This window comes from Anguilla anguilla, chromosome 1 (assembly GCF_013347855.1).
Source record: "Anguilla anguilla isolate fAngAng1 chromosome 1, fAngAng1.pri, whole genome shotgun sequence".
NCBI classification, from domain to species: domain Eukaryota; kingdom Metazoa; phylum Chordata; class Actinopteri; order Anguilliformes; family Anguillidae; genus Anguilla; species Anguilla anguilla.
The window spans coordinates 2,838,818-2,862,020 of NC_049201.1; the positions used below are offsets into that span (position 1 = coordinate 2,838,818).

Consider the following 23,203-nt stretch of genomic DNA (forward strand, 5'->3'; position numbering starts at 1 on the left):
TGTGAGTGAGTTATACACAAATGAATGCATGTGCGTGGGCCTACGTGTGTGTGTGTGTGTGTGTGTGTGTGCACGTGTGAGCGTGTTCCTTTAGCAATGAAGAGCCCAGTGCTTATCTCTTCTCTCTGGTGAATTTGAACACTCCTTCATCTGTTCTGCTATGTACATTACACAGCAACCATTTACACAGCTGGACATATACTGAAGCAATGCAGGCTGAGCACCTTGCTCAACAGCAGTGTCCCACCTGGGAATTGAACCTGCGACCTTTAAGTTACAAGACCAGCTCCTTACCCATTATTACTACACTGCGGCCGAGCTGCTTCAGCAGGATAAACACCCGGCTGCTTCAGCAGGATAAACACCCGGCTGCTTCAGCAGGATAAACACCCAGCTGCTTCAGCAGGATAAACACCCGGCTGCTTCAGCAGGATAAACACCCGGCTGCTTCAGCAGGATAAACACCCTGATAAACACCCGGCTGCTTCAGCAGGATAAACACCCGGCTGCTTCAGCAGGATAAACACCCGGCTGCTTCAGCAGGATAAACACCCAGCTGCTTCAGCAGGATAAACACCTGGCTGCTTCAGCAGGATAAACACCCAGCTGCTTCAGCAGGATAAACACCCAGCTGCTTCAGCAGGATAAACACCCAGCTGCTTCAGCAGGATAAACACCCGGCTGCTTCAGCAGGATAAACACCCAGCTGCTTCAGCAGGATAAACACCCTGATAAACACCCGGCTGCTTCAGCAGGATAAACACCCTGATAAACACCCAGCTGCTTCAGCAGGATAAACACCCAGCTGCTTCAGCAGGATAAACACCCTGATAAACACCCGGCTGCTTCAGCAGGATAAACACCCGGCTGCTTCAGCAGGATAAACACCCGGCTGCTTCAGCAGGATAAACACCCAGCTGCTTCAGCAGGATAAACACCCGGCTGCTTCAGCAGGATAAACACCCTGATAAACACCCGGCTGCTTCAGCAGGATAAACACCCTGATAAACACCCAGCTGCTTCAGCAGGATAAGCACCCAGCTGCTTCAGCAGGATAAGCACCCAGCTGCTTCAGCAGGATAAACACCCGGCTGCTTCAGCAGGATAAACACCCAGCTGCTTCAGCAGGATAAACACCCAGCTGCTTCAGCAGGATAAACACCCGGCTGCTTCAGCAGGATAAACACCCAGCTGCTTCAGCAGGATAAACACCCGGCTGCTTCAGCAGGATAAGCACAATAAATCAAAGTGAATCACGCTTCATATCGAAGCTAACATCACGCTGAGGGATATCAAAGCACTCGAGGTCTCAGCAGGTTAACCCAGAAGGGCAGCTGGGGCTAATGACCTCTGACCTCTCTGAGCACGAGCAGTATTGACAGAGCGCTGCTATCTGTCGGCCTGGCGACCTGTGACGTGTAAGCAGACTCACCCCGGTGAGTCAGCCTTCCACCGGGATGGGGCCTGACCTAAAAACACTGTTTACTAAAGAGAGGAGGGAGAGAGAGAGAGACAGACTAAAGGGGAGGAGAGAGGGATGGCAGAGAGAGAGGAGAAAGAGAGGGAGGGATTGAGGAGAAGGGGAGAGAGGGATGGAGGGGGGAGAGGAGAAAGAGAGAGAGGCATGGAGGAGGGAGAAGAGAAAGAGAGGGAGGGATGGAGGAGGGAGAGGAAAAAGGGAGAAAGGGATAGAGGAGAGAGGGGAGAAGGGGAGAGAGGGATGGAGGAGGGAGTGGAAAAAGGGAGAGAGGGATGGAGGAGAGAAGGCACAGAACCTTCCAGAAAAAAAATATGCCGCATTCGGAAGGGGGGGCGGGGGGGACGGAGTCTACGAGGGCTAGACAGCAATCGGCCGTCTCCTTGGCAACCCAAATCGGGTCCCATCGAGCAACAAGAACAGGAGTGTCTGTAGCTCTGGAGAGGAGAGTCAGTCAGGAACATCATTCACTGAGAGAGCAGTAAAAGCAGGAACCTGCGTCACAATGGGGGGGGGGGGGGGGGGGCAAGCTTCCTGCCAGCTGTCCTGTCTGATCCCAGCCAGAACAAAAACTAAACAATAAAAGATTTTATTAAACCAGTCCTTAATGCCCCACAGCCAATTAAAATGCACAAATATAAAATCATTTCCCAAATTGAGAAGATGTGCTTTCTTTTTTTTGGGTGGGGTGGGGTGGGGGGGGTGGGAGGTTAGGAGTTTATACTTCCTCTCCCCTTCGGTCACAATAAGACCCTGGGTGGGGGCATCCCCACAATTAAAGAAGATGAAAAGAGAAGACATTGTGTGTGGCAAACAGAAATGACCCCCTACTGTGAAGCCTGCAGTCCAAACATATTCCATCTTCCTAATTTACTGCCCCAATCAGCAGCCTTATTCACAGAGCAACATTCTCAATCAGCCAATCGGAAGCCTCCCTCACACCTGGGGCCTGGACTGTACCGTACCTGACCTGCAGCTGTTCACACAAACCCCCCCAACAGAAAGGACCCCCAAAGCAGCTCCTGGAGACCTGCTGCTTTGCATTTTCAGTATAAAATCAGAAACAAATTCAGGGCCACAAACACAGCTGGGGCAAGTTTTTATTGAGCAGTTTCAGGTCCCAGTAATGGTGAAAGGGAACAGATCCTGTGGCCAGAAGGACTCTCCAAAAATCTTCACGTAACTGGCTCGTGTCCTGTTCTTTTGCCTCAAATGCGTCTGTTTTAATTCAGTTAATTTAAGGTGAGAGGGCACATCACGTGATTCGAATGTTCTTCAATGGAACATTCTAATGATGATGTCACAATCACTACTGGTGACTGAAAGCAATGGAGTTCTAGAACACTGACTTAGAATTCTGAAAAAAAAAATATTCCAAAAAAACCTCTCCAAAGCTTTAAAGACGGTGCATTTTATGTCATTCCTCTAGCAGTCAGGTAAATGGTCCCTTGGGCTGTGAAGTTGCATGTTAAACTCTCAGATGGAGACAGTGCCACTATGTGCATGGACAAGCTCATTGACCTGAACTCCATTTAGTGATATACCCGTCTGTGTAGCAGGGTACTGCTTTAAAGGCAAGCACTGCCGGTCGGCGTGAATTAGGGCATCTGTAAGGGTCGAGTGCATCGATGATGTCACAGCCCAATCAGCGCCAAAGCCAGGCGTCCACGCGCTAACGATAAGGACTCTGGACTCAAAGTTCGGTCCTTATCACCCAACGGGAACGTGTCTGGACCGCTGGTGGGCGAGGGTGGGGGGGTGGGGGGGGGGGGGGAGGGAGGGGGTCACATGGACGTGTGCGTGAGGCTGCAGACGTCTCTTATGAGGATAAGGCTCTCACAGGCTCCATCAGCGGGGGAAAGGAGAGGCAGCGGTCCTGTTTTAGCTGCAGTACGGTAAACCTAACCGGCCTAAACCAGTCACTACTGACCACTGCGCTCAACCCCAACCCAACCATGAGGAGAGCAAAGACAGCACTGAGGAAATCAAACCACCAATGGAGTAATAAACCAACAAATCAATCAATGCATCAATCAATCAACCAACTAATGAGCCAGTCCAAAATTAAACAGCCAAACAGCATGTGAAACAATCAACCAAACGTAACAACGACCCATCTTATCAGTCAATCAACCAACAACCAGCTTATAAAACAATTAATTCACTACATAATAAAATATTAAAGCCAGGAAATTATGCCCTTAACTTTTCCAATGCAAAAACATTGCAAAAATATGTTCACACTGAAGGGAGCCTAGTCAGCTAGCACTGACAGTATGTTCACACTGAAGGGAGCCTAGCCAGCTAGCACTGATAGCATGCTCACACTAAAGACAGCCTACTCAGCTAGCACTGATAGTATGTTCACACTGAAGGGAACCTAGTCAGCTAGCACTGATAGTATTTTCACACTGAAGGGAGCCTAGCCAGCTAGCACTGATAGCATGCTCACACTAAAGACAGCCTACTCAGCTAGCACTGATAGTATGTTCACACTGCAGGAAGCCTAGTCAGCTAGCACTGATAGCATGTTCATACTAAAGGGAGCCTAGCTGGCTAGCACTGATAGCCTATTTACAGAAAATGGGACCAAATGGTTTTTGCTGCATTCCTGCTAAATCAATTATTTTACTGCACAGCACTCAAATCTAATTACACAACCTCCCCCACCAGCCAACACTGGGGCAAGTGTGTCTGGAACATGATCTTACGAACACCCGCCCACACTTCACGTTTCCACGGCAACGATTACCCTACAGCACTGCTATACAATATACGCATTCTCAGCTCGTTAAGTGTTCACCATATGTGTGTGCTCACATGCGTGGGAATGAGAGCTCCACTGCACGACACCGTCCGTGCAATTTACTGCCTCTCCTGCCGCACCCCTGACTGCCCATCCGAGCGGTCACATGACCCGGCAGGTCTGCTGGGTCTCTGTCCCCATCTTAAAATCAGCAGAGCAAACTGCCCAAGCTGGAGAGACCAGGTGAGGTAATTGATCAATCAAAGCATTTAACTGACCAATTAAGTGCAGAGTAAAGCATAACACATTCTGCAGCTCTCCTGTATTGGGGACACCTGGTCAGGTAAACTCCGGGGGGGGGGGGGGTACAAGGGGCGTACCTTTTTTGGGGCGGGGGCTGCCGCTCGGCCCGGGGGTGGAGGGCGTGTCCCGTTTCGTGGGGGTCTCCGCCCTCAGACTGCTCTCCCCCTTTGTGGGTGTCTCAGCGCGGGGGGCGGGGTCAGATTTTGTGGGGGTCTCAGCGAGGGGGGCGGGGTCAGATTTTGTGGGGGTCTCGGCGAGCGAGGCGGGGTCACATTTTGTGGGGGTGTCTGTTTTCGGGGGGGCCTTCACCCCCTCTCCATCCTCGTCTTTAGGACCGACGTCTGGAGCAGACAGGATAGCTGCCAGGAGAGAGAGAGAGAGAGACACAGATGTTTAAGTGACACTAGAAATACCCAGATACAGTGCAGCTCAACTTCAATTACAGAGAAGAAGGGAGAGAAAAGAGAGAAGAGGAGGGGGGAGAGGGAGAGAGTGAGAGTGAGTAAGAGAAATAGAATGAGAGAGGGGGAAGAGATGGAGAGGTAAAACAGATCATGGAGGGGGAGAAAGAGAGCGAGACAGAGAGCAAGAGAAAGAGAGATGGAGAGAGTGAGAGAAAGCGAGAGAGCAAAAGGAAAAGGTCCTAGGCCTGCATATCTTCAGCCTCACAGGAGTGTGAGTAAACAGGCATGTGTCACATACTCTGAACACTACCACTGACGCGTACTTAAACAATGACATCACCTCCAGGCCCCGCCCCTGCCCCGCCCCTTCCCACCCCACCCCACCCCAGCTCCAGGTAGGGCTCATAGTTCCACAGCAGGCCCAGATCAGCTGTAAATCACCCCCCCCCCCCCCACCCTGGCCCCGCCCTCGGAACACAGCCACGCCACGCTGCAGCACGCACACCTGGCTCAGGTGAGTGAGTCAGAGCAGCTGATCTGTGCACTTTAGAACATCTCTAATCCCCGCTCCGGGCCCCGCCCGTCTGTCTGTCTGTCCGTCTGTCTCTGATAAAGCGCCAGACAAACAAGCGTGAGCACACAACACAGGCGAAGAAAACCCCGAACTCTAAACCCGCCAGCGCCCTCGGCCCAACCCAGACTGTGGGGAGACTGCGCTCACCGCACACTGAACACCAGTGTTCAGGGTCCGCTGACTCAGTTACTTGTCCTCCCCCCCCCCCCCCCCCCCCACCCACCCATCCCATCTCTTTTTGGGCAGTTCTGTGCGATACAGCACAATAAGCGCAATGCTGTATCGGGAGTTTTGTTCTTGGTGGAGTGCGTCGCTATTTCTGACATAATGTGGCTTAAGGAGGGTAAATAATCCCATAATAATAAACATGAGGAGTGTGTAATTATGAAAAATGAACAGCTTGTTAAAATTCTGGGGGCTGGCAGCTTGCGGTTGGAAGGGAAACCGGCACACGCACGGGGGGTGGGGGGTGGGGGGGGGGGGGGGCGTTTCGAGAGGCGCTGAATCAGGACCCTCGCAGGGGACCGGCCTGCACAGGCTGCTCATGAGCAGTCCTCCTGTGACTCAGTGAGTGTCTGTGTGAGCGTGACCAGCGCAGCGCAGCGGCCGGACCTAACGCATATCAGGAGGGCGTGGCCCTCTCTGCGCCCCACCAAACGCACAGCGGAGCGGGCCGCACACAGCAGAAAACTTTATTTAAAAACTTTATTTAAAAACTTTATTTAAACCTCAGAGAAGCACTGAGGGAGAGCCCCTCGTTTACAGAACTGCTGAGTGACCCCAAAAAGAACAGAAGGAGAAAGAGAAGCACCTCAGGAGCAACAATAATCGAAGAACAAATAATTTAAATGTAAGTTAACATTGAATTCACAAACGTTTTTCAAAAACAGGTCAAATTTTAATTGGCCATTCAAAATGGGGTGAAAATGGCGGCTACAGAGTTATTTAAAAACGCTGGTATGCGATACCGCCAGAAACATGGACTGGGCTGAACCTGGCCAACGCGGCCAGAGACCGGGTCGCCATGGTAGCGACCATCAGAACGGGCGAAGGAGAGAAACCCGTCCCGATGCCTCCGTCAGCAGACAGGGGTGACGGGGATCTGGGTTAGGGTTGGGGGGGGGGGGGGGGGGGGCGCAGACATTGGGCTTTGGACTGCTGCTGCTGCTGCTGCTGCTGATAAGCACTGCGTAGCTCAGCTCAATCTGACCGCCTGCCAGACTGATAACTCACACCGAACACAAGCATTCCCACTTTAACTGGCCCTTTCAGACCATGATGTCACCTCTGTCTGCATGTTTTATCAGTGTGCGTACCTGTGTGTGTGCACACAAACATGCGTGTGTGTGCTCAAATGTGTACACATACTTGTGTGTGTGTGTGTCTGTGTGCACAAGCCTTTGAGCAGAAGATCTATTAAGTCTTCAGAAGTGTAAGGTAAATAGCAGGTGTAAGAATATCACCTTGTTAACAAGACAAATTGAGCCCAGTTTAGAAACACTGTGCATTCATTTTTACTGGCTGTCCTCGTTCACACTGAGACAGACACAAAGGACACCTCTGCAGAAACTGAGACGACAGTTACCTCAGGACGTCAGACGCCGTCACACTTCCACAAAACCAGACGCAAAATGGCAGCGCTGTGGGTCCAGCCATAAAGAGCCAGGACGCCTCGGACAGCTTCTTCACAAGGTACGACTGTAACCACGGAAACCCGCGCTTTGGGCAAAATGCCGGTTTTTCCTAAACTCTCCGTGGCTGCATTCAATCTCAAAATTTCCGAAACAATTTCCAATTTCAAAGAAGTTTCATGAAATACAGCAAGTTTTTTACCGGGCCTGGAACCTGCAGCCATAATCAGTGACATTTCGGAGCAGAAATGCATTGAATTACACTGAATAAAGTTTCATTATTGACAAAGGGGTGCACATGTGCGTGTGTGTGTGTGTGTGTGTGCGTGTGTGTGCATGCATGTTGTCAGTAAGAATAAGACCCGCTCACAGGGAGGTCGGTGTGTGTGTGTGTATGTGTGTGTGTGTGTGTGTGTGTGTGTGCATGCATGCTGTCAGTAAGAATAAGACCCGCTCACAGGGAGGTCGGTGTGTGTGTGTGTATGTGTGTGTGTGTGTGTGTGTGTGTGTGTGTGTGTGTGTGTGTGTGTGTGTGTGCATGCATGCTGTCAGTAAGAATAAGACCCGTTCACAGGGAGGTCGGTGTGTGTGTGTGTATGTGTGTGTGTGTGTGTGTGTGTGTGTGTGTGTGTGTGTGTGCATGCATGCTGTCAGTAAGAATAAGACCCGCTCACAGGGAGGTCGGTGTGTGTGTGTGTATGTGTGTGTGTGTGTGTGTGTGTGTGTGTGTGTGTGTGTGTGCGTGTGTGTGTACGTGTGTGTGCATGCATGTTGTCAGTAAGAATAAGACCCACTCACAGGGAGGTGTGTGTGTGTGTATGTGTGTGTGTGTGTGTGTGTGTGTGTGTGTGTGTGTACGTGTGTGTGCATGCATGTTGTCAGTAAGAATAAGACCCACTCACAGGGAGGTGTGTGTGTGTGTATGTGTGTGTGTGTGTGCGTGTGTGTGTGTGTGCGTGTGTGTGTGTGTGCGTGCGTGTGTGTGTACGTGTGTGTGCATGCATGTTGTCAGTAAGAATAAGACCCGCTCACAGGGAGGTGGGTGTGTGTGTGTGTGTGTGAGTGTGTAAGACCCGCTCACAGGGAGGTAGGTGGGTGTGTGTGTGTGTGTGTAAGACCCGCTCACAGGGAGGTAGGTGGGTGTGTGTGTGTGTGTAAGACCCGCTCACAGGGAGGTGGGTGTGGAGGTTTGGGGGGTCAGCCGTTCTGGAGTAGGCCTCTATCCTCCGGAAAACACAGAAGGCCGGCACGTCCTGTTTTCACAGCCCACTGACTGGGCCCTGCACGTCGGCACTCAGCCAATCAGACGCTGCGTGTCAGCATTCAGCCAATCAGCTGCTGTCCAGGAACATTTACCCCGCCCCCCTGCCCCGACCCCGAGAAAACACCCCCAATACAGGACAAACACACCCATCCCCCGCAAATTCCTCCAGCGCTCCACCGAGGAGGACGAGGAGGAGGAGGAGGAGGAGATCAGGGTCAGGGCTCATAGCTAAAGCCAGACCTCTTCAAAATGAATGATGCCGGTGTGTGTACTGGGCCTGACAAAAAGCCTACAAACAACTTGAGTTAAACAACAGTCAGACAGGCGCACACACACACACATGCACACAGACACACACCCCCACACACACACATACTGTGCAACGTGAAGCTGAGGTTTCCACTATAGGGAATCTGATGAAGTAAACACTAAGAGGACAGGCCTTACATTACTCACCCAAACCCATGCTAATGAAGGTACTGTGGGAAGAGAGTGTAAAACTCACACAGAGCTCCAATCTGGGAAATACCCCTTTACTCTGGTGCTGGGGAGGGGTGCAGGTCATATTCTGAGGGACGTAAACACGCTAGCGGGTATATTTTCGTGGTGCCGTACGCGAGGAGGGCGAGGTCGCCGTTTCCTCAGAAGAATCCAAGATGACTAATCAGTGTCACGCACTTCCTGTGCAACCCGAACTCCAGGCAGCAGCTGTTCCCGTCCCGCCGCACAGTCACCGCAACGTGATCGATTATTTTGGGCGTCTGCACCGGCGCTCGGCCCACAACGTCACACGACATAGGGGCGACATAGGGGCGACATAGCTCAGGAGGTAAGACCGATTGTCTGGCAGTCGGAGGGTTGCCGGTTCAAACCCCGCCCTGGGCGTGTCGAAGTGTCCTTGAGCAAGACACCTAACCCCTAACTGCTCTGGCGAATGAGAGGCATCGATTGTAAAGCGCTTTGGATAAAAGCGCTATATAAATGCAGTCCGTTTACCGTTTACCGTCACACACAGGCCCAGACGCAGCCTGGCTGCAGCTGAAAAGAACTCCCAGGCTCGCACTCAGATCACGTGCTGCTCTTATGTAATGATTTTATGACAGGTGGAGAATGAGGGTAAATCGGGTTTTGAGCAGAGAGGCAGAGAGCCAGCACGGTTGCCAGGTTGGTAGCACGGTTGCCAGGTTGGTAGCCCGGCTGCCAGGTTGGTGTCCCGGTGAGCCCCTGTGCTTCTCAGACGGTTCCCAGACGATGCCCCTCCTCCCCCTCCGGTCTTATTTTGGGACTGAGGCAGCTGATGTGGGGGAACCGGTGACAAATTATACACCCCCCCCCACCAAATAAACTTGTCAACCTGCACTGAGCATTGCAGGTTTGAGAGAGAGAGAGACAGAGGAAGAGACAGAGAGAGAGAGAGACAGAGGAAGAGGAAGAGAGGGAGAGAGAGAGACAGAGGAAGGGGGGGGAGGTAACAAGGCCTGAACTGCAAAACAGATTACACCCCCATTATTTAGGGTGAGCAAAGTCACCCCCGTTCAGCAGAAGGTTCTGAACGGACCCAAACTCTGAGGAACTGGGAAAGGTCAGCGTGCGCGAGGCGTGCGTGAGGCTCGGCTCAGGTCATGTGACACAGAGGCCAGAGACCAGAGAGAGAAACGCGGGCAGCAGCTCATGGAACACTGCGTCAGCGACGCAGTTTACACAGCTCTGTGTCTGGCCACCCCTGCACCCTCTGCACCCAGGAGACAGAGATAAGGCTCGCCCGTCTGTCTGTCTCCCGCCGCCCCCCCCCCGAAGCAAACAGTGCAAACGGTGAACATGCGTCAGCGGGCTAGGAGCGGGTCGCACGGCAACAGGCCGGGTGCCAGGAGCACCGGAACCGTCAGCGCAGGGGGGACGAGGCGGTCGGACCCGGCCCGTACGGGAAGGAGCATGTGACCTCAGCCGGATAGCTGCGTTCCCACGGAAACGCGATTCACGATTGTACATCTCTGAGGGAAAAGGACGAGCATAGGGACTCATCAGGACTCACAAGGAATCATTAGGACTCATAGGAACTTATAAGGACTCACAGGGACTCATAGCAACTCATCATGACTCATAGGGATTCATTGGGACTCATTAAGATAGGGATTCATTGGGACTCACAGGGACTCAGTGGAACTCAGTAGGACTCATGGAGGCTGTCAGGGACTCACAAGGACTCAGGGAATCACAGGGACTCAAAGAAACTCACATGAACTCAACTTTAATTAAGGTTGAAAAAAAACTAAAAAAAACAGGTCTTTAAACAGGTTCCACTAGAAACAACACTACCTCTACCAGTCAACATCTACATGAGCCTTCTATACTACTATTCCCCTTCCATTCCCATTCATTACCTGAAACCAGATCAACACTGATCCAGGATCAGCGCTAGAGCGGTATCTCTGCCTAGAAGAGCAGTCTGAGGGGATGCAGACCGTACAGCTCCAACAACGCAGAGCGTCTGAGCCAGAGAGCGTGAGAGCACGCGTAAACCACGGCAACCAACAGACAGAAATCTTACACTGCAGAGGCACCGCGTTCTTTTCTGTAATAACTGCACCCCCCCCCCCAGCCCAACACGTTACAGTTAAGGTGTTTACAGACGGACCAGCACCGCAGCACGGTACCGGCGGGCTTAGCCGCGCACGCCGGAGGAATGCAGCGAGTGAATAACGCATCTCTGACATCGTAGAGCTGCGCCGCAGTGCCAGTACAGCCCAATGGGTAATGATGTGAACCATCAGCCCCAAACACAGAACCGTCGGCCTCAAACCCAGCTCCTGTACGATGATAACAGAGCGAACCATCGCTGAGAGAAAGAGCTCCAATGGCACGTGGCGCTGAGGAAAACACTGACCGCAGGCAGCCAATGGGCTCCCAGCACCGAGAGAAACCTCTTATCGATCTGGGGAAAGAACTACAGAGAGGGAAATAAACAGAGATAAAGAGAGGAGGGCAGAGGGAAAGAGAAAGGGAGGGAGGGAGGGAGAGGGGCCGAGGAAAGCATTAATATTCCAGGCTAGTGCGCTGGAGAGATCTCATACACGAGAGAGAGAGAGAGGGAAGAGAGAGGGGGAAAGAGGGAGAGAGAGACAGAAGGACAGAGAGAGACAGTGTGCGTGTACTTGGGGTGGAGGGAGAAAGAGGGAAAAAACAGAGAGATTGAGAGGAAGGGTGAAGTGAGAGAGAGACAGAGAGACAGACAGGGAGAGACAGAGACAGACAGAGAGTGTGTGTCCTTGGGAGGGAGGGAGAAAGAGGGACAGACAGAGATTGAGAGGAAGGGTGAAGCGACAGAGACAGAGAGAGATAGAGAGATAGAGGGAGAGATAGAGACAGACAGAGAGACAGGGAGACAGACAGAGAGACAGAGACAGACAGGGAGAGACAGGAAGACAGAGAGAGACAGAGAGACAGAGAGACAGACAGAGAGACAGAGACAGAGAGGGAGAGACAGGGAGACAGACAGAGAGTGTGTGTGCTTGGGAGGGAGAAAGGGGAGAGTGAGGGGAAGGGGGTGGGGGGGGGGGGGGAGAGAGACGCCGCACTGCAAATAAAACTGCACTACAGAGCGCTGGCCTGGGCTTTTATGGAGCGCATCATCAGCAGATGGGGACATCCAGACAGTAAACAGAGAGGAGGATCTGCAGTCTGCGTTTGCAGGAGTCACAGGTAATAAAACTGGTATAAACTTCATCTGCTTAGCATGCACACCAGCTAAACCCAACATCTGTATCACACACACGGTAACTGAACCTAACATCTGTATCACACACACTCACTCACTCAAAAATAAACACCTATATCACACACACACACACACACTCAGCTGAACATCTGTATCACACACTCACTCACACACACACACACACACACACACACACACTCAAACATCTAGGCTATATCACACACACACACACACACACACACACGCTCAACTGAACATCTGTATCACACACAAACACACACTCAAACATCTGTATCTCACACACACACACACACTCGACTGAACATCTGGATCTAGGAATGAGGAGTGCAGAACACAAACTCTGACAGTAAATAACACTCAGGTCCCTCCATCACAAACTCACAGTCCCATTCTGTCCAACCCACCGGCCCAGAATCTCCACAGTCAGAGATGAGCAATGCTTCAGACCATCAATAAGACAACATGAAGACAGTAACAGGGTGCAGTGTAGCGTCATGGTGACAGTAAAATCACAGGGTGTTGTCATGGCTACAGTAACAGGATGCAGGGCGGTGGTGGGGAGGGGGGGGGGGGGGGGCATGGCTTTATGGTACCTGCGAGGCTAACACACTGAACCAGGCTCCTCCCTGCTCACCAATCACAACACTGCCAGAGCTAACACACTCAACCCTGCTCTCTATTTCACTGCCTGTGTGTGTGGGTGAGTGTGTGTGTGTGTGTGCACAGAATGAGTGAATGGGTGTATGCTGGTACAGTAACTGCAATCTGGCACCAACTGCACACATCTGTCCCCCCCCGGCAAAGACAACCACAGCCCAAGCCTCTGTGTGTGGGAACTTACTGTGCATGCATGTAGTGTGTGTGTGTTCTGTACATCTCCTGGAGAAGTAAACACGTCAAGACACAGAAGCAGACTCACTCAGAGCTGAATACTGAGCACGCGCTTGTGCAACATGGGGTGGGGCTCCAACACCTAAACACCGGGAACAGGCAGCAAAAACAAAGGCCTGCACCATCAAACACACCAGGAACACCAACCGTAAAGTCACTCAACACCAACGCCTAAACACCAAGAACACCATCAAACACACCGGGAACGCAGTCCGTAAAGTCACTCAACACCAACACCTAAACACCAAGAACACCATCAAACACACCGGGAACGCAGTCCGTAAAGTCACTCAACACCAACACCTAAACACCAAGAACACCATCAAACACACCGGGAACGCAGTCCGTAAAGTCACTCAACACCAACACCTAAACACCAAGAACACCATCAAACACACCGGGAACGCAGTCCGTAAAGTCACTCAACACCAACGCCTAAACACCAAGAACACCATCAAACACACCGGGAACGCAGTCCGTAAAGTCAACCAACACTCTGCACCAACACTCCTCGAATGTCAGCGCTGAGGTTCCATTACCCACAAGTCCCTGTGGGTCCTGGTTTTCACACAGATTTTTTTTCACAACCGCCCGCAGCGGAAACACATTATTAGCAGTCATTAGCAGTTAGCACGTCTTCTGACAGCCCCCTGCCGCTAAGCTAGCGTAACCCCATAGCAGAACGCACAGCTGTTGTCTAACGGTTCCAGCAGAGAAAAGTCGATCCACAGCAAGCTCAGGGTGTGGAGCACGCAGACAGCGTCGTCTGTTGGCACAGAGATTAGACAGGCCCCTAAGACTCGGGCAGCATCTCTGAGCCGCCATGAACGGAAATCACGTTAGCGTCACGTTAGCGGTGCACGAAACGTCAGCAGCACCACGGAACTCCCAACCTAGATTAGGGGTTTCCCCACTCTGGGCCTTGGAAACAAGGCATTGTGGACTCTTTTAGACCAGGGGTCTCAAACTCCAGTCCTGGAGGATCACAGTCTCCGCAGGTTCCTGTGATTTCCTGTCAATCAGCAGCCACTTTGGGCCGTGGACACAAGCTGTGCAGACTGCTTAACCAATCAGTGACTTAAATTGAGCCCTTAAGTTCAGTGGCTCATTGAAAACCCCGTGGACACAGCGGCCCTCCAGGACTTGAGTTTGGGAACCCCGCTACAGCCGATCAGCGGCGGAAATGAGGTACTTAAGTTCTGAAAAACGTCCCGAAATCCAGCCGTTTGAGAATGCCGCCCCGGAGGGGGGCTCGGGAAGGGGATCTGTGAATGCGGCCCAAGTAAGTAGCGTGTGTTTACCGCCAGGAACACACAAGCGCTCTGACCACAACGGACATGGAGAGAGAGAATCAGACTCCACGCCTCCGCTGAAGATCTTTACAGTACCCCCCCCCCCCCCCACTTCACCCCCTGGGGAGTACAGGGCCACGAGCCAAGCCTGCCTGAGACGGTTAGCCTCTGAATCTTCACGTTTGAAAATGTTGTGAAAGACAAGGCGACCTGCGCCAGGTGAGCCCCGCCCGTCAGGTGAGGTGAAGTACCGGCGGCTCGGTCCAGGAGACGGCAAGACTCCGCCGACGCCCGAAATGAGCGTCCGCTTCGCCGTTCTCCACTTTGCCACCCGGGTCACATGACCTACCGGGGTCTCAGAACCGGTGTGGCTGCAGCTTCCGCACGTCCGCCTGATCACCCCCCCAGCCCCCCACCTCCTCTCCACCAACCCCCCCCCCTTCCGTGAGCCCGGCTCTGCAGGACAGAGGAAGCGTGCAGGGCGGTTACCCAGCAAAAAAAAAGCAAAACAAAAACGCTCTTTAAACTTTTACAGCCTAAAACCAACACAAGGTTTTTTAAAAGGGGTGGAGGAGGGGAGGCGGGGGCGTGAGAAAAGGAACCGAACACTCCGGTATGAGGAACGCCGACGCTCTTTCCCCCACTGCACGCCTCTCCGGATAAGAATGAATGTATAGGAGAACAATGCAAGCAGAAAGCACAGCACCCAGTTCTGATTTAAACTCCCCAAACACACTTCTCACTGTGCCGCCACCTTACAACCCAAGAGATTTTCTTCAAGTGAGATAAAATTCAATGCGTGCGCACGCGCACACACACACACACACACACACACACACACACACACACCTATATGAACTCATCTACCCAAAACGGCTATAAGTAAAATGTAAAGTATGTTTATTTTTGCAGCATTACAGTCACAGTCTGGTTGCAGTCAGATGGACAGTGATGTGTGCTTGTGTGTGTTTTGCGTGTTTTTGTGAATGGAATGACAGAGTGTGTATCAGCCCCCCCCCCCCCCCTGTAAAACTCAAGCAGACCAAATAAAAGCAGGGAAATGAGAGGTTGCCGGTGGTTACTGGCTGAAAGGGGGGGGGGTGGTTGGCGAGTACAGAGAGAATGGAGCTGCATCTCATTTTAGGGTGTGTTTGGGGGGGGGGGGGGGGGCTGAAGGGCTGAAGCATTACCTCATAATCACTGCCCTCGCCCGGGACGACAGAGGCGGGGTGTGGTGGGGTGGGGTGGGGGGTGATGTCACTGGCTGGGGCGCCTTTGCATTATCGGTGGGTGGGGGGGGGGGGGGGGGTGAGTCCAGACGTACTGGAAGCACAATGTAAACACCCTTTCTTGTGTGTGTGTGCGTGTGTGAGAGACAAAGAGAGAGTGAATCCATGCGTGTTTCTGAGCAGTTATAGCAGGAGGGAGGAAGACTCCAGGGCACTTGCCTACTATGGAACATACTAGTTGGACCCGAGTAGTATACAACTTGTATGCTCAATAGTGTGAAAGCCTGTTGATTTGGACACGGTCGAGGACAGGAAAATCAAGCAGCAGTGCATACTGGGATCTGTCTGTTTGGACAGGAAGTCAGTGGGCGGGGCCAGGAGTGGTCTGGGTGCCAGAGGACAAATCAGTGAGAAGCACCAACAAACCAGCGAATCAGCACATCCCTCTATCCGCCATTTAATGCATTGATTGACAGTAATAAGGCTGGTGTCTGTGTGGGCGTTAATGTTAAAAATAGAGCAGGATGGGGAATGACACCCGTGTGTGTGTGTGTGTGTGTGTGTGTGTGTGCGCATGTTTGAGATTGCTCAAGACCCACGCATCTATCTTCCAACAGTTCACCTGCTGTTTAAATTTACTGTAACTCATACTCGCCACCTGTTTGGGAGGGAGGGGCTGGGCCGCCGTCACGGTCGGTGACACTGGTGAAGTAACGCGGGATGCCGCTCATACCACAGCTCTCCGTCGCCCCCGGCAACCTCGCGCACGTCGCCATGGCGATGGGACGGGACGAGCTTTAAACGTCGGGCGAAGCGCTGTCAGTCTGGCTCCCTTCGTAAGAACGACACGCCGGCGATTCAGGTGGGGCCAGGGAGAGCTTCAAAACGCCTCCGGATGAAAAACAAGCTCTCTGCGCGTTTATAACGACCGCGTTAACCCAGCGTAAAAAAACGCACCGGTAACCGGCTGTGGCTGAATCAACGAGCAGGAAACCGCCCGTCGGTCCGGAGAGACGCAGAGAGGCAGCTACCCAGCGTGTGAGACACTGCAGCTCGCAGGGAGCCAAGACACCACACTTCCATAAAAATAAGAACTCAGAAAATAAAATTAAAGAGCTTCAAGAGAAGTTCTAGAAACTTTGTGCAACCATGGAAACTATTCAGGTTCTATAGGCCACAAACACCTTGGGCTACCAAATCCGTCGGGCACAAGGCAGTCCTGTAGTACTCGAGTCAAGGTCTTGGACTTGAATCTGACTCGAGTCACAGTAACTGTGACTGGACTTGGACTCGACCATGTACGACTTAGGGCTTGAATTTTTAGTGTTGCAGTTACCAAGCGTGCCCAAACAGCGCCAGGAAAACACGCCTCGCACCAGAACCCTTCCCCTCACACCAGAATCCTTCCCCTCGCACACACACGCACGCACGCACGCACACACACACACACACACACACACACACACACACACACACACACACACACACACACACACACACACACACACACACACACACACACACACACACACACACACACACACACACACACACACACACACACACACACACACACACACACACACACACACACACACTGCCTTCAATCACACGCTCAAAAGGCAGAGCATGCATGAAGAAAACATGTAGTTCTCTTACAGTACATTACAGGCATTTAGCAGACGCCCTTATCCAGAGCAACTTACACAACTTAGCACAGCATTTACATTGTATCCATTTAAACAGCTGGAGGTATACTGAAGCAATGCAGGTTAAGTACCTTGCTCAAGGGTACAACGACCTTTGTGACCTTTTGGTTACAAAACCAGTTCCTCCCCCATTACCCTACACCGCCGCCCCCTCTGACAGATACCTGCTCCTCACAGCTGTCCCCATCACAGGCAGTACAGGTTTGGTTTGGTTTGGTTTGCTGCCGTTTGCTTTGTCACTGAAATCTCTGTTTTTCACAAAATGCAGAGACGGTCGGGCGAAAACACAGCCTTTCAAATCCAGACTCAACTCAATTTCAACCAAGCAAAGACCAGTAGCGTCCCAGCAGTAATTAACCCGACGGCAGAGGTGTAATTTAGGGCTGGCCCGCGGTGCTCATTACACTAATGTTTGGGACACGGCTCCACCCAACCCAAACCCGCAGCCAGGATGTGTGATTACAGGCTCTGGAGAGGAGCACACGCCCCACACACAGGACTGCCTTACCTCACCACCACCAGCCAGAGGCCTGCCTTACCTCACCCTCACCACCAGCCAGAGGACTGCCTTACCTCACCACCACCACACACAGGACTGCCTTACCTCACCACCACCAGCCAGAGGACTGCCTTACCTCACCACCACCAGCCACGAGGCGAGGCTGAGGACTACTGTAAAGCCAGCAGCAAACGCGAAGAGCATTTTATACACCAAACATTCTACACCAGTGCATTCTACGCCAGAACATTCTACACCAGTGCATTCTACACCAGAACATTCTACACCAGTGCATTCTACACTAGGACATTCTACACCAGAACATTCTACACCAGTACCCTCTACACCAGAACATTCTACACCAGTGCATTCTACACCAGAACATTCTACACCAGTGCATTCTACACCAGCACACACTACACCAATGCATTCTACACCAGGATACTCTACTGTGCGTAGCTCTGTACCTACCCTTCCCCTGTGTAACAAGACCAATCGCTAATTATGACTCTCCATTAGGCAGCTAACGATCTGATCCAGGTGTGAACCAGCATCCACAGGTCGAAGCAGAGTCATAAGAACCCAGCTCAGAAGGAAGACACAGAAGACCTGCTTTAATATGACACTAAATCACTCTGGCTAAATCAATGAGCACATAACGGCAATTTTTCTTTGATCAATCGCAGGAAGGGGGTGGGGGGTGGTGCTGGGGGGGGGGGGGGGGGGGGGGTCTGCGTTATGAGGCACACGCCTGAACCTCACAGCCCAGTAACAGTGACCGTGGGGAGCAGAGAAGGGGGGGGGGGTAACGGGGACGATGGGGAGGGAGCGGTCTCCACAGTGTCCAAAGCCTCAGTTAACAGCTGCTCCGCCTGACCCACAGCCAGCGTTAAACACACGCATTACCCGCCAACACACAGCGCATTTCTGCAGTGCACACGCACACAGCTGCGCATTTCTGCAGTGCACACGCACACAGCTGCGCATTTCTGCAGTGCACACGCACACAGCTGCGCATTTCTGCAGTGCACACGCACACAGCTGCGCATTTCTGCAGTGCACACGCACACAGCTGCGCATTTCTGCAGTGTACACGCATACAGCTGCGCATTTCTGCAGTGCACACGCACACAGCTGCGCATTTCTGCAGTGTGCACGCACACAGCCGCGCATATCTGCAGTGCACACGCACACAGCTGCGCATTTCTGCAGAGCACACGCACACAGCTGCACATTTTTGCAGTGTACACGCACACAGCTGCGCATTTCTGCAGTGTGCATGCACACAGCCACGCATTTCTGCAGTGTACACGCACACAGCTGCGCATTTCTGCAGTGTACACGCATACAGCTGCGCATTTCTGCAGTGCACACGCACACAGCTGCACATTTCTGCAGTGTGCACGCACACAGCCGCGCATATCTGCAGTGCACACGCACATAGCTGCGCATTTCTGCAGCTCAAATGCAGAACAGAGGACAGGACAGTGAACAGGACTACTGAGACCCAGTGACTGGGAAAAGGGTTAGGACAGAGAGGGAGAGAGAAACAGAGAGAAAAAAGGGGGAGAGAGAGTAAAAGGGGGCGGGAGGGTGGGGGAGAGAAAGGCTGGGATGGAGAGAAAGAGAGAGGAGGTGAGAGGGAGAGAGAGAGAAAAGGCAGAAAGGGAGAGGGAGGGTGAGATGAACAGAGGAACGGAGAGAGACTCTCACGGTCGGTGCCTCCGTTTGTTACTCAGCCAAAGGGCACCGTTGCTAGGAAAACACGGCTCTCAACATGGCCGCCGTCGTCAGACAGTTATTTTGATCCCTGGCAGGTCTGGAGCAGGGAAGAGGAAGGGGAGGAGCCACAGGCGTTAGGAATTGGGGCATTATGCCCTTTAGATGCACTGTGTGCGCATATATCTAATATTAGCCCCCTGGTCTGCTGACTGTAGAGTAGGGCCCGTTTGGGTTATTTTAGGAGGGGGGCTGGGGGGTGAGAAGCATTTAGGAGGCCTACAGTATGGTGAAGACCCCCCCCCCCTGCCCCTCCCCGACCATCCAAGTTGAAACTAGGGTACAGCTGTTTGTTACTTAAAACCAGGCCACTGAAGTCGAGAGAAACCAGATGCAATGCTAACTCACAGAATAGAGGGGGGGGGGGGGGGGGGAGAGAGAGAGAGAGAGAGAGAGAGAGAGACGGAAGAACTCAAAAATAACTAGGCCACACATTTTGATTCCCTGTTGCTTTAGAGAGTGCAGGGTTGGGGGCGGCGGGGGGGGACGGGGGGGGGGGGGGGGGGGGGGGGGGGGTCAGGCATGCAACAGCACGCGGCTCTGACTGGCCTCGCCACGGCAACACTTCCTGCTCTCATTCTTTTACTTCCTCGCTTCCTTTTTCCAAAAATCACCAGCGTCCCCATTCAGGCATGGGTGTAATTCCCATTAACATCCCCCATTCAGAAATCCAGGCTGCATATTCAGCGCTAGAAACATTGTATTATGCAGAAATTGAGCATTCAAAAAATGTGAGGCATTTGTAAATCAAGGAAAAAATAATAATCATAAAAATCAGGTCAAAGTAAATACAAAGTAAATAGTAAAAACCTAATGATTTTGCAATCACACACTAAGAGTGACAGTGAAAAATTATCAAGATTATTATATATATATATTTTGAAATGGTACAAGCACAACAACAAAGAAAAGGCCATGCTGCCAAGCGCTAGCCCACGGCAAACTCATAAATCCACTGCTTCTGAGGGGAATAAATAGCTAAATGATGCTCTGGGGCTTTCTGTAATGGCAGGGTAACAAGAACCTTGGAAGAGAAACCTGAGAACTTTATTTTAAAAAAGAAAAAAGTGTCTGCACTGCAGAAAAAAGTGAAGAGCACAGTCACGAAATAAACTCCTCAAGTCTTCTGCTCTTCCTGGATTCACAAACGATGGAGTCACAGTTTCTCTGCCGTCAGAGAGAGAGAGAGAGAGAGAGACTCGTTTCATCTCAAAAAGGAGAGGAAAACTGGGGAGAGGCATGAGGAGAGGAGAGAAGAGAAGGAAGAGAGAAACGGACAGGGGAGGGAGGAGAAGAGAGGGGAGAGGAGAGAAACAACGGCGGGAGAAGTTTCTGGTGGAACATTCAGCTAAAGCATCGTCTCTTTGATGACATCACAATGGTTTGAAGCTGAACAGAGAGCTCCTGAACAAAATCTCACCCGTTACTTAAAAATCCTGCAAGCCCAGCGGCTCTCCAGGACCCGGGACGGGAACCCCACAGACCCTGAAGCTCTCCAGGACCAGGGACGGGAACCCCACAGACCCTACGGCTCTCCAGGACCAGGGTCAAAGAGCCCATCTCACAGATGGAAGAATTTTACCCCCAATCCATCTCCATTCTCCACTCAAGCTTAAACTAAATAAACACTCCCAGGAAGCCCTTTCGAAACCAAGACTTCAAAAGGCAAGAGACTGGCACCCACGGAACTTGAAGAGGAGGAAGAAGCGGCGTCGTTCTAAAGGAGGGTTTTACGGAAACGATCGGAGCCAAGATGGCCGACCCGAAGGCTCAACGTGCCTGCGGCAGCCTGTGGATCCTCATTCCAGGCTAATGTGTGACTAATTACACACATAATTAACCATGAACCCGCATGCATATGCATGTAACTACCCTTAAAAGAGCCAATTAAGATCAGAAACCAGGAAGAGTCAGAACTGATAAAAGCTAATTACAGTGCGTTTCTTCGATCCCGCGATGGCCCATTTTGTTCCCGGGTACCCTGCCTCTTACAGTTCACACCATTTTCTTTCGTTTTTTTTAGAACCCAGCAGAAATACATATTTTTTTTGTGTTTTGGATGTTATGACTGCAGCCATGCAGCAAAAAAAAAAACCTGATTGGCTGAGCTAGCAGGAAGTGACCAACTGACCCAGAACAATCCGAACAAAAAAAAAGAAAAAAGCTGAGCGAGAACTTCCTGTCTACCCATCATGCACTGCAGGACACGTGGTAAGAGTAGATGGTTTACGAGCTGGAGAGGGGTCGCGACCCTGGAAATGATTTAGATCCGGAAGCCGGACGGGAGCCAGCACTCGGGGTAGACCCCGCGGGACGGGTGGGGGGTTCAGTCCCAGACGGGTGGGGGGTACTGTCACAGAAACGAGCGCTCCCAGTGTCTCCTCAGATGCCAAAGACACTCCACCCGGGGTCAAGAGGAGAGGCTGCCTTCGGTCAGTCTCGTAAACTCGCGAAGTCACGTGACCACGTCGTTTGCGTTCAGGTGGTCAGTAGCAACTGGTACGTCCATCGCGGGAACAACGTCCACTGGGATGTCAACACGCTGAATGACTGAGGTGGCTCACTGCAAGACGTAAATAATGGAAGCCAGAAATGTACCCTGCAGTGTCTGGACATAAGCGGCAAACATAAACCAGCCGAGAACAGAAAAGATCGCACGCCCGAGCCAAACTTGCCACCTCTGCTTGAACACATTATGACCGATAGGCTAAATAAATAAGTTATATGGATATAGTTAGGCCCACCATAAAGCTGGTGCATTGTTGCTATTTTCCAGTAACTGTAAACAGCAGGGTGAGATCAGTGGTACGTCACAACTGGTTAACCCATGAATCATGGAACTTGCCCGAGTTTACACTGGTATTTAAGACTTTTTAGGCCGTTTGAACGTAACTTCCCGGAGGTAAACTTGGATATACGATTTTACGAGCTGACAAGGACTGACCAAACGCACCAATCAGACCAGAGGAAGAGGAGCACAACACTACAGCTCCTCTTCCTGTTCCCTGTTCTCCTCCTTCTGAGGTTAAAGCTAAAATAAGGAGGAAGTGACACGGCTTTGCTGGGCATTCTGGGAGAGGAGAGGACAGCACTGGAGGACACACACAGGTGGTCTCTCTGGGTGCTGGGTGGGGGGGGGCTGGATTTAAAAATTTCCTGTCCTGCAGGCCTGACGGCCGGGCCCCCAACTTGGTGGTGAGATTAGCACCATCTGGGGGCTCCACAGGCTACCGGCACTGACCCGATGCTCAGTGTGTGTGTGTGTGTGTGTGTGTGTGTGTGTATGTGTGACCCTGTGCACGAGATCACAGAACCTGCTCTCCTCTACTGCTCCTCTCCACCGTCCTCTCTCTCTTTCTCTCTCTATCTCTCCCTCCCTCCCAAGAAACAGCCGACACCCCGCACCCCTGCCGCCCCCCCTCCCTCCCCCTCTGCCTCCCTCTCTTACAGGGACACACAGAGCTCTGAAAAAGAATGCTCTGCATTCCGTACCAGACCCCTAAGGAGAACACGCACACGCACACACTCACACACTCACACACACACACTCACAAGCGCGCGCACACACTCACAAGCGCGCACACACTCACAAGCACACGCACACTCACACACACACACACACACACACACGCACACACACTCACACACACACTCACGAGCGTGCGCGCA

General features: G+C 52.1%; 1 protein-coding gene across 6 annotated transcripts in view; it reads right to left on the reverse strand.

The window, feature by feature from the left end:
• The window catches only part of map7d1a (MAP7 domain containing 1a), a 68,758-nt gene that overhangs the window by 34,431 nt on the left and 11,124 nt on the right, over window positions 1-23,203 (reverse strand). For all 6 annotated transcript variants that reach the window (XM_035435069.1, XM_035435085.1, XM_035435062.1 and 3 more), the window contains exon 2: window positions 4,604-4,885. In XM_035435069.1, the coding sequence (XP_035290960.1) occupies window positions 4,604-4,885 (282 nt within the window). The remainder of the gene's footprint in view (window positions 1-4,603; window positions 4,886-23,203) is intronic.